The sequence below is a fragment of the Lepidochelys kempii genome, chromosome 7 (assembly GCF_965140265.1).
Source record: "Lepidochelys kempii isolate rLepKem1 chromosome 7, rLepKem1.hap2, whole genome shotgun sequence".
Taxonomy (NCBI): Eukaryota; Metazoa; Chordata; order Testudines; family Cheloniidae; genus Lepidochelys; species Lepidochelys kempii.
Genome location: NC_133262.1, coordinates 85,902,702 through 85,914,852, shown reverse-complemented (window position 1 = coordinate 85,914,852; position 12,151 = coordinate 85,902,702). Strand labels below are relative to the sequence as shown.

The 12,151-nt window shown below is 37.3% G+C and overlaps 1 protein-coding gene across 7 annotated transcripts in view; it reads left to right on the top strand.

Annotated features, from left to right (window-relative positions):
- The window catches only part of MICU1 (mitochondrial calcium uptake 1), a 212,784-nt gene that overhangs the window by 109,567 nt on the left and 91,066 nt on the right, over nucleotides 1-12,151 (top strand). For all 7 annotated transcript variants that reach the window (XM_073353624.1, XM_073353626.1, XM_073353627.1 and 4 more), the window contains one exon: nucleotides 6,149-6,231. In XM_073353624.1, the coding sequence (XP_073209725.1) occupies nucleotides 6,149-6,231 (83 nt within the window). The remainder of the gene's footprint in view (nucleotides 1-6,148; nucleotides 6,232-12,151) is intronic.

The window sequence follows — 12,151 nt, the reverse complement described above, 5'->3', positions numbered from 1 at the left end:
AGATAGGCCAGCAGTGATCTGTGCATGATGCCTTTCCAGAGGATGCCCAATAGAATCCATCCTTGGGTATACTTTCTCCTACAGCCTCCCTGGTCATGCTTCTGGAACACAGATCAGTTACCATGTATTTTCTTGACCATAGACTGCCACAAGCTGCAGGCACTGCTGCCAGTTCTCCTGTTTGGGACTGTGTGATGTCTTCCTTTTCTTCCAGTCTCTCGGAGATTTCAAGATGCCTTGTGAATGATCCTGGCAGGAACCTTCACCCAGATTTATTCAAGACTTAGTTTCCACAAACATTCATGTGAACAAAACCCCATGTCACGCTGTGTGGAGTGGTTCACAACCATGAGTTCCGGCTTCAGGGAAGACAGTTTGGAGTGTGTGCCCTGCTTTTTTAGAGTCAATACATTCTATAATTAGATTTCACCAACCCAGTAACAAATGTGACCTCCTGAAGCACTAAACAAGTGTTACCATGGAGTCACAGACAGTCCGCTTGAGCACTTCAGTCTGTCTGGCTACTCAGGCAATGATAAATGGTCACTTACACCAAAAATCACAAAATATTCAGGTTGCTTCCAGTCCCAAGAGATCAGTCACTTACCCCAGATCAGTTTGTATCTTAGATCTCACACCAAAGACACTGCTGGTAGCCAATCCTATAGTAAACTAACTAAGGAATAATTAACTAGGAAAAAGAAATGAGAGAGTTATTTACAGGTTAAAGCAGGCAACATATATGCACAAATGAGTTAGCCTTTGTTTCTAAAAGGTGACAGAGATATAATAATCAGTCCACTGAATGTCTTTTAGGGTTAACCCAAGTTGACCCTGGGGAATCTCTGTTTTTGTTTCTTAGCTCAAGCTCTTGAGAGAATCCAAACAGCAAAGAGAGAATTATTTTTTCTTGTGATCATCTTTATATGCTCTTCCCCTAGAGTTCAAATCGATGTGACAACGGCTCCTGCATGTAACTTCTTCTTGGGTGGATGGGGCAATCAACAAAGTTTTTAGCCTTGATAGTCCTTCATGATGGATGAGGAACCAAATTTCTTGCCTAGATTCAGAAGTTCAGAGCAGGCATTTTTACAATTGTAAAGAAACTTACATATTACCTTATAGCATGGGACTCAACATTACAAATACAATTGATGCACGCACCAACTTACATGCATTTTATAGAGTCTAAACACTAAATGCATCTTTACAAGACTAACACCTATCTTAAATAATATTAACATATAGGTGAGTTGGTCTGGTTTCCAGCTCTGAATATATCGGTGCTTAGCTGACACCTACAGCTTTGGCAACAGTTGGCACCTGGTTTACCAGCATATCACCTCACTGGCAGGAGTGCTCATTGAAAATGAATACATATTGTGCAGTGTTAACACAGCTCTGTCTTGAACATATGCAGCTTATCCTATTCAAACCAGTGAATTTCCTTGCTTTAAGCTGTAGAATCCTGCTATTAAGGCCTGGCTCATATTTTTATTACTAGAGAAGAATCTTAACTGTTCTGTGCTTCTCTTCTTGAATTAATCCTTCCTGAAGACAACTTTCTACTAAATGTTCTAATGTTATGATAATCTATTTCATGCACTCTTGAGAAGTCTGATTCCTCATTAGTGTTTTGATCAGAGTTTAGCTTTGCAGTCATTTCTTTTGTAATTGTTTATTAAATTACATTCTTCACTCCAGTACTATATAGCACCTATTTCCCTTGCTTTCCCCCCCCAGACAGTAAATGCATCAAGAATACATTTCGGCCTTATTAGAAGTAGGCTTGACAGAATTTGATTTTTATTTTGTTATACTTTTGACAGATAATATTGATTTATTTTTAAGCTTTTTTCTATTTTCATTTAAATGTTCACAGTTGCAGGAAATTGTTGGACAGGGTAGACAATAATTTAGTGACAGCAGACATTGAGATTCAAAAAGTTAAAGCTTTATAACCATGAAAACACATTGTCAACACCACATGTCAAAATATATGAAGTATATGCCCTTAAATCAAACTCTACTCAGTTCTCTAGCAGCTTTCTTTTTTTTTTTTTACGTTGCCTATTTGTAAATTTTGATGATGGAAATATTTTTCGTCAGTTTATGTGAGTACACTGAAATAAAAATCTAATCCTTCCAGAGATAATTGTCAGGTTTTTTGTTATTCCGTTTTCAGACATAACATGCTGTCCCTTGGCTCCCAATTATATAAAGGTCTATAATCTGTTTCTTCCCTGATATCATTGAAACTGTTTAATCATCTAGATGCCATTGCTCATCCTCTAAGGGCTGTCTTATGAGGGTGAACTTTTATGTGGCCCTGATTTGTTCCTGGAGATAATGTCCTCGCTCAAACACCCTCACGCAAAAAAGATTGGAAGTTTGGCCAAGAAGCCAGCATGCTGAGTCATAGGGAAAAATTAGCATGCTGATTCTCAGGCTTTTTAAAAAATATAAAACTTTATTAATCATTGTTGGGGGTAGGTGGGGAGAAAGGTAAGATGTTTTTTAATGTTTTTGAACCCAAAGATAGCAAAAAGAAAAAGTGTGCTATAGGGTTGAGATTTAAAACAGCTCTTTTTTGGTTGTGACATTCTTTGTGTTGAAGGATCTTGTATTTTGGAGACTGATTATAAACCTCAAATATTTTATAAACTTTACTTATTGTGCCCTTTTAACTTGCATTTTTTCACTTTGGGGCAGAGGGATGGAGGTGGGGAGTAGCTATTCAAATATTAAGCTACAAATTTAGTCTTTTTTTCTGGAAATAATTTCTAATAAAACACTCTCTAGTTCCTTACTAGAGTCACTTGTAGAGTTATTAAACTGCAAAACTGATATTGAAGCCTTGAGCGGCTTGTATACCACACTGAAAGTCATACAGAAAAATGGGATGCTTCAGGGCTGTCAAAGGAGTAGCAAGTAGTAAAGCTTTTCCCCTCTTAACTGGTGAAGTTACATAAATGTGAAACATCACAGAAAAGAAAACTACTTGAAGATCGTACTCTTCCCTACAGGTCTGAAAGGGACATGATTCAGACTGCTCAGTCAACAATTTGGCATATCAGGCATTTATTGCATTACAGGCATATAACACTTTTGCTATGTAGTGTTTATTTGTTCCATGCGTGTGAATAGCCAACATATTGGAATTGACAAGAATTCCCCATTCAAAAGCACTTGAGACAAGTTTGCAAGCTTCAGTAAATAATGCTTGCTTCACAACTATAGAAAAGACACCAGGTACAACACAGGAAAAGAGTTAAATGAATGCCCTGCTTAAATATAGCTTCTACCAGTTTGCGTTTAAATTAAAATAAAAAAGCCAAAGAACCTTTTTAAAATCCCCCTCTTTCCATTGGTTTTCACTCATTTCTGATTTAGCTTTTTATGTAGTGGTGTCTGGTAATGGAGGGTACTCAGTTACTTTTTTAACTGTCTACTACTGTATTATTTTAATTCCACCTCTTGTATAGTTGTTGATCGTTTAAATTGAGTATATTAGGTCTGTCGATTAATCGCAGTTAACTCACAATTAACTCAAAAATTAATTGCAGTTTGAATCGCACTGTTAAACAATAGACTACCAATTGAAATGTATTAAATATTTTGATGTTTTTCTATATTTTCACATACATTGTTTTCTGTGTTGTAACTGAAACCAGTGTATATTATTTTTATTGCAGATATTTGCACTGTAAAAATGATAAACAAAAAATAGTATTTTTCAATTCATCTCATACAAGTACTGTAGTGCAATCTCTTTGTTGTGAAAGTGCAATTTGCAAATGTGGATTTTTTTTTTGTTACATAACTGCACTCAAACAAAAGAAAGTAAAACTTCAGAGCCTACAAGTCCACTCAGTTCTACTTCTTGTTCAGCCAATCGCTAAGACAAACAAGTTTGTTTACATTTACAGGCAATAATGCTGCCCTCTTCTTATTTGCCATGTCACCAGAAACTGAGAACAGGCATTTGTATGGCACTTTGGTAGCCAACCTTGCAAGGTATTTATGTGCCAGATATGCTAAACATTCTTATGCCCTTTCATGCTTCGGCCACCATTCCAGAGGATATGCTTCCATGCTGATGATGCTAGTTAAAAAAATGTGTTAATTAAATTTGTGACTGAACTCCTTGGAGAGAATTGTATGTCCCCAGCTTTGTTTTACCCACATTCAGCCATCTGTGTCATGTTATAGCAGTCTCGGATGATGACCAAGCATATATTCATTTTATGAACACTTTCACTGAAGATTTGACAAAACGCAAAGAAGGTACCAATGTGAGATTTCTAAAGATAGCTTTGACCCAAGGTTTAAGAATCTGAAGTGTCTTCCAAAATCTGAGAGGGACGAGGTGTGGAGCATGCTTTCAGAAGTCTTAAAAGAGCAACATTCCAGTGTGGAAACTACAGTACCCGAACCACCAAAAAAAGAAAATCAACCTTTTGCTGGTGGCATCTGACTCAGATAATGAAAATGAACATGCATTGGTCCATATTGCTTTGGATCATTATAGAGCAGAACCCGTCATCAGCATGGATGCATTTCCTCTGGAATGGTGGTTGAAACATGAAAGGAGATATGAATCTTTAGCGCATCTGACAAGTAAATATCTTATGATGCTGGCTACAACAATGCCATGTGAATGCCTATTCTCACTTTCAGGTGACACTGTAAACAAGAAGAGGGAAGCATTATTTCCTGCAAATGTAAACAAACTTGTTTGTCTGAGTGACTGGCTGAACAAGAAGTAGGACTGCATGGACTTGTCGGCTCTAAAGTTTTACATTATTTTTGAATGCAGGTTTTTTTGTACATAATTCTATATTTAAGTTCAACTTTCATGATAAAGAGATTGCACTACAGTTCTTGTATTAGGTGAATTGAAAAATACTATTTCTTTTGTTTATCATTTTTATAGTGCAACTATTTGTAATAAAAAATAATATCAAGTGAATACTGTACACTTTATATTCTGTGTTGTAATTGAAATCAATATATTTGAAAATGTAGGAAAAACATCCAAAAATATTTTAATAAATTTCAGTTAGTATTCTATTATTGTTTAAAAGTGTGATTAATTTTTTTGAGTTAACTGTGATTAATCAACAGCCCTAATTAGCAAAATTTTCAGTCGTATTGGATTTAGGAACACTTACAATAAAGAAAATAGTGTAATCCAAATAAGTACAAAAATTGCACCAAGTCTCAGCCACAGAGCTTGCAGGATTTAATTTATGTCTGGAAACTGAAGTATGCACATTATTTGATGGTCTGCCCACATTAGGGCTGAGGCTCATTAGTGGGATTTTATGGGATACTTTGCACTAAGGCTGATGTTGCTATATTTTACATTTGAAGACTTCTATCCCCAAAACTGTCAGTACATTATACTTTTACAGATGTAGCATCTCCATTTTACAGCTGGGCTATCTGAGGCAGAGATGGTTAAGTGACTTGCTTAAAGTCACACAGTGAGCCAAAGGCAGAGTCTGTAATAGAATTGGTTGCCAGACTTCCAGTTCCATGCCGTATGTCTCAGACACGTTTGCCACTCCACAAAATGTTAAAGTAGATCTGCAAAAACAAAAATAATTGTACCCATTTGCTTCTCTATGATGTATTGAGATGGCCTGAACACCTATTCCAAATTTATTTCTATTGGATTTTATATATTAGGAATATCAGATATTGATGTCTCTGTAATGTTGCTGGAGTACTGTTTAGAGAACTGGAGTAAGCTTTCTCAGTCCTCACTTGAAAGGAAAAGGGTTTAATTAACTCAAATTTTTAAAAGCATCTTTTCCTCCAGTGTAGACATATCCGTAGGGAGTCCTACAGAGCTCTTAGCAAGAGGAGTGGAGGCTAAGATTAGGAGCCTTTCTAAGGATAGGAAAACATTGAATGAATGAACTACAAAAAGCTTCTGGGAGTGAAGTAGAAAATTACATACATTTATGATAGATGTACGTTATAAGAATTAAACAAAACTGCTTTTGGGTACAACAATACATTTTTGATGAGCTGGCAGCAAATCTTCCTTTCTAATCTAATTTCTGCTGCTTTCTTAATTCAAATAAATATTGTTTACTGGTCAATATTTTTCATTTTAATTATGTTTCTTCTTATGTAGCTCCCCAGAGGAATTTTGAAATTGCCTTCAAGATGTTTGATTTGAATGGTGATGGTGAAGTGGACATGGAGGAGTTTGAACAGGTAAATTTCTGGGAGGTTGACTTCTTAAAGATATACAACCTAAGACTTAATTGTAATGCTTACTATACAACATAATTATGATGGTTTGCTACCAGTAGGTATTGGCACATAGGTGATAGTTCATAGATGCTCTTTCTATGCACAACAGCACACCCTTTTCACTCCAGCTTCCAGTAGGGAACCTTTAATTAAACCAGGAGAATTACGTGCCTAATAATCTGCAAAGCCACCATCATTATTCTCTGACTTGAGTCTTGAGAAGGTCTCATGGACAACCCTAGCTCCACAAACAAAAGAAATGAATTGCTGTGCTAGTGTAACTGCTGTTAGGGATTCTGACCTTGCCTGCTCATATTTTTATTACAAAGCTATTGTTTTGTCATAATATTGAATAACTGTGCTTAATGTGTCTGAAACATAAGACTTTATGCATTTGCTTAGAGCTACTTTAGTAATTTTGCTTGACTACTTTGAATTTACTTTCCTATGTTAATTTTCCCCAATCAAAGTAACATCCCATCCCCAATCATATTTGATTTACACAGTTTGACTTTTCAGGTGATGATATCATCCATTGGAGGTAGGGTGAGTCAAAACAGATCTGATTTCTGCTATGTGTAGGTACACATGTTCGCTCTCTTTCAGATTAGGGATGTGTTGTTTTTTTCTTGGACCAGAATTTATGTGGAAAACAGGCTTAAGAGCTCTGAAACTCAAAAAACATCCTTAATTGCCAAATGATAGAAAACCTCCAGAGTTGTAAGACTGATGAAAAAGAAAGGTGAATGCATTCACAAAGAGAAGGAGGTAATTAGCTAGTTGAATGATGAGGCACAGTACAAAACAAGGGAATAGATTCAGAGGAAGAAGAAAAAAAGGTTACTCTACATTTGTCTCCATTATCCATTTGTACCAACATGATGCATCGGTTATTATTTATTATATATTGGGTTGTATTTCAAATGTTTCATTTTCCTCCAGAACAAGAGGACACAACCAAATATTCAAAAGTATAATTAGATACACAGAGTGCAAACTAGTGATGTGGCCAGTGTTCTGAACATTGACTCTCTTAAACAAATATCAACCATATCCTATTTCAGCAGTATGTTTATGTTCTCCTCATAGCGTCTCAGTGCCTGTCTGCATCTCTTATCGAAAAACTAGGTTAAGATCTAATGTTCATCCAAGTCCTCTCCCCTCGAACTCCACACGTTTTAAACAAGAGGCATAACATTTTAAGCTCTTATGGACGTTGCAGACATTCTGGCATTTTCTGCTGAATTCCTGGATGAATAATATGTCTTCTCCACGGGAAGTACAGTGCCTTTGATCCTTTTCCTGCCTAGGTATATTAAGAAAAGCAAACAAAATCAGTAAGAGTAATATCTTACACTCTCTATGCAAAAGAATAAATGGACACAAATCTGACATCAGGAATCATAACATTCAAAAACCGGTAGGAGAACACTTCAACCTCTCTGGCCACTTTAAAAGATTTAAGGGTGGCAATTTTGCAACAGAAAAGCTTCAAAAACAGACTGCAAGGAGAAACTGCTGAACTTGAATTAATATGCAAACTAGATACCATTAACTTGGGTTTGAATAGAGACTGGGAGTGCCTGGGTCATTACACATATTGAATCTGTTTCCCCATGTGAAGTATCCTCACACCCCCTTGTCAACTGTCTAAATGGGCCATCTTGATTATCACTGCAAAAGTTTTTTTCTCCTGTTGATAATAGCTCATCTTAATTAATTAGCCTCTTTCTCCACCTTTTCATGTTCTCTATATGTATGTGTATATATATCTTCTTACTATATGTTCCATTCTATGCATCCGATGCAGTGGGCTGTAGCCCACGAAAGCTTATGCTCAAAATAAATTTTAGTCTCTAAGGTGCCACAAGTACTCCTGTTCATCTTACACTTCCTAATAGTTTAACTTCCAAAGCAATGTTATATAAAGCAAAGTAACAATTGAAGGTTATCTTTCAGTTTCACTTTCTAAGATTAACTTGTTTCTTCTTTTTAGTATTTGGTTCCAAAACACATTAATCTATTGTTCTGTAAAATACTGCATATAACAAATAGTCCTTCACTGTGACAATTAGGAGTCATGTCATTTTTTCCTGTACAATATTTAGCCAACCCTGAACTATGGAGGGGCATAATAAAAATTAGTTTAGCAAACACCTCTAAAGGAGATATAGAAAAGCATTGTATGAGCAGTCTGTAATTTTTACCATACTTTTATAACTCTACACATTATAGCTCTACACACCATCGGTCAGTATTTCATAACAATAAAAAGCAGAAACTACCAGTTGTGTGTGGAAACACAGGATTTAGTGTCAGACTAAGTGACTGTACCTTTGAGTCTCTTTAATGGAGAACAATTGGAAAATATGTATGCTCGTGAAATGGTACTCCAATTGAGAATGTCCATGGATATCTGAGAACACAAAGGTATCTCTGAATAATCTAGTCACAAATTTTTACCATATATTGATTAATTTTAGAGAGACTGTTACAAGATATGATGATGATGATATGTATTATTCATTGAAAACTAGGGCCAGAACAGGCGAGTTTTTGTTTTAATTTACTTTGTTTTCTCAGAGTAAGGAAATATTTGGGATCCATTCTGCCCCATATCACTTATGGATATAGTATCACTGCTATTGTTTACTTCAAAGGAAGAGCTGTGTAACATGCTTTACTTCCTCCATCTTGTTCATTTGTTACAGTTATGCACATAATAGTGTGTATAATTCCCAAATAGTATGGATTGAGGTAATTGCTTGTAAAATGAAACTACAAGACTATTGCATCAATCCATCTCTTCCGGAGTGGAAATCTGAATTCAGAATTATTACCCAAGTTATGGCCCCATTCATCACTTGCAATAGGTGATAGGGGGGCTGAGCCCTATCAAGCAAGGTTAATAATTCCAATTAGTCATGCTCTGCACCTGGGGGATGATTAATTACCTCCTGGCCAAAGAAGGTGGAACTAGTTCTTATAAGTAGACTGAGGGAGCTCAGTTAGGGAGACAGGTGTCTCTGGTGTAGAGAACCCTGAGATAAGGTTTGACAGACAGGAAACACAGGAGGAAGAACGCTACTGGAGCTGGTTAGGTTCCTTCAGGGGAATCCCTAAGGTAGGGCCAACAAGAGAAGGGCAGAAGGGGGATTAATTTAACGATTTGTTTGGACTTTGATTTGGATTTGTTTGTGCTACCTCGGAAGGGCTTTAGACTTTCATGTGACTTGGCTGGAGGTGAGCTGGGAGAAGACAAATGCTGGGAAAGGCCTTTGCAGGGCAGGGAAGGCTAGAAGCCAGTAGAAGGCTCCAGAGACTAGTTCTTGTGCAGTGCTGTGACTAGAGACAAGGGGGTACCAACATTGTGAGAACATACTATTACGCTACTTGAATGGTGACAGGTTTCATAGTGGTAGCCATGTTAGTCTGTATCGGCAAAAATAAGGAGGAGTCCTCGTTATTTTTGCTATTACGCTATTGTATCCCTAAATACCACTGGCCTGGTTTTCAGAAGTGTTGAGCTCCCTCATTTTCCATCAGCCCATACGTATCAGATACATTCTATTTCCTACCATTCATATAGTTCCTGAATATACCACTTCATAGTCATTTGACCATATTTAACCATTCCAAAAAGCTTCTTACACTACATTTAGTAATCAAAGTAAGTTTAAGAATTTTTACATCCAGCTAAAATCAGTCATTGTTGAATGTTGATAAATGAATTTACAGTACCTTAAGGAAAAAAAGAAAATAGATAATGGATTGCCAAAAAAAGGCTGAAGCTAAGACCGTATTTAACAGAAATCAAGGCTTTTTTTTATTTTGGGGGTTTTATGTAAAATAAGTGTTCTGAGGATCAAAATTTATAAAATACTTTGAAGATGAAAGTGCTGAATTCTTTTAAGTAATCCCAGTCCACATGATATGCAAAGGGAGGTTTCAAGTGCATTAAGAGGACATATACAAGCTGTTAAGGATATGAATATCTATTTATGCTAAGCTTTTTACATGCTTCCATGTATATACAAAGGAATAAAGGTTGTATACATCACCAGTATAGTTTGATGAAGACTATAATCTCCCCAAAACTTAAATCCACAGCTTTCCAGACAGCAGTTGAAAGGAGCTGTATGTGGAAAGTGGGAAGAGGTCAAGAATATCTAAATGGCTACAGCTATTTAAGAACAAGAACGCTGACTCTAGTGAATATCCAAAGAACATTCCTAGATTCAGCTCGTTTCAGATATCAGTATAAATGATTGGATATACTTTGCAAATAACCCCCCCAAAAACAAACTAAACAAACTGTGGTTCCTTTGGTAGGGATATGTGTATTTTTCAAGAATTTATGCAAATACATCCTGGAATATCATATGCCCTTTTGGGTATTTCAGACCAATGAGGTGTTGTCACCCTTGCTCTGCATCTTTGGGTGCCTCATGATGCTTTACTGCTGTAGCCCCCAACTGGGCTGCTCACAAACAGCCCACCAGCATGTAGGTCGCTCCCTGAGTGTTTGTGTATAGCCATAATCCTGGTTCAGCAACTCTGATTCCAGTAGTCTGTCAGCAAACACCAGCCACACTCTATCTTAAAGCACCCTTGGTTACCACTTGCAGGGTGATCCTAGCACATACCCAATACTGGATTTTCTCCCAAAATGAGTGTTCTGCACTGTCCAGCCTCTCCTGGCCTCTTCTCAAAGGATCAGTATTTAACAGTTTGCCACCCTAAATAGAGTTACCCATACAGTTCACAACACTGGTTTAGTTTTCATTAAAGAATAAAACAAGTTTATTTAACTACAAGGAGATAGGATTCAAGGAATACAAACATAACCCATTAAAGGCAAAAATGGTTACAAGAGAAATTAAGATAAAATACTTCCTAGTACTAAAATTTAACAAACTAGACTTGGTTCAAGGTGGAAATATTTATACTTCCATACACATAAACCATGCATGTACTTTTGGACTGTATGATTTATTTTAGATGGAGACAAACAAAAGTACCATGATCCTTACTGGGGCCTGCAAACACTGCTATCGTATAAATTGGGATGGCCAAACTGTGGCTCACGAGCCACATGCGAGTCTTTTACCATTAAATTGTGGCTCGCAGAGCCCCCCATGTCCTCCCATTTTCCACCTATCAGTCTTTGGGGGGAGAAGAGGGACTTCAGAACCTCTGCCTTGCAGCAGGGTGGTGCAATAGGGGCTTCTGCCCAGCGAGGAGGGGAGGTCTCGGGGCTTCTGCCCAGCGGGGATGAGGGGCCTTGGAGCTTCAGTCTTGCGGGGAACACCTGCCAGGGCTCAGGGCTGCAGCAGGAGCAGGGCTGAAGCCCCAACCCCTGGCTCCCAGCAGATGTGCCCCAGCTCTCGAACTTTTGAAGATTGTCATGTGGCTCCGAGGGCCAGTAAGTTTGATCAACCCGGATATAAATGATTATCTCCATGAATGCACTACTTCCTGTGTAACAGTCTGCCATGAGCTGAACACTAGCCTCTGCAGGAAAAAGTCCTTAGAGATTCAGAGGCAGTGTGTTCCAAACCAATCATAAATTACATAGCTTCATACATAATTACTTACAGACCATCACCTATATCTGTATGCAAAACGCCTATTAATGTTGGCAGTTTTGACAAATGGAAAATGAGGTGACTATGTTCAATGATATTAAAGGCAAAATGCTTCGGTTTACATTTTAGTGTATTAAAAATGTGAATCCTCATTCCGATTTCATTCTTTTTTTGTTATACATTTTTCTTTTCAAATTGTTTTAAATGACTTTTCTTGTATTGTAAGTACATCAAAATGTCCGTAATTTGGAGGACGCATTTAGGCTGTGGGGAGCATAGCAAATCTGTTGGGG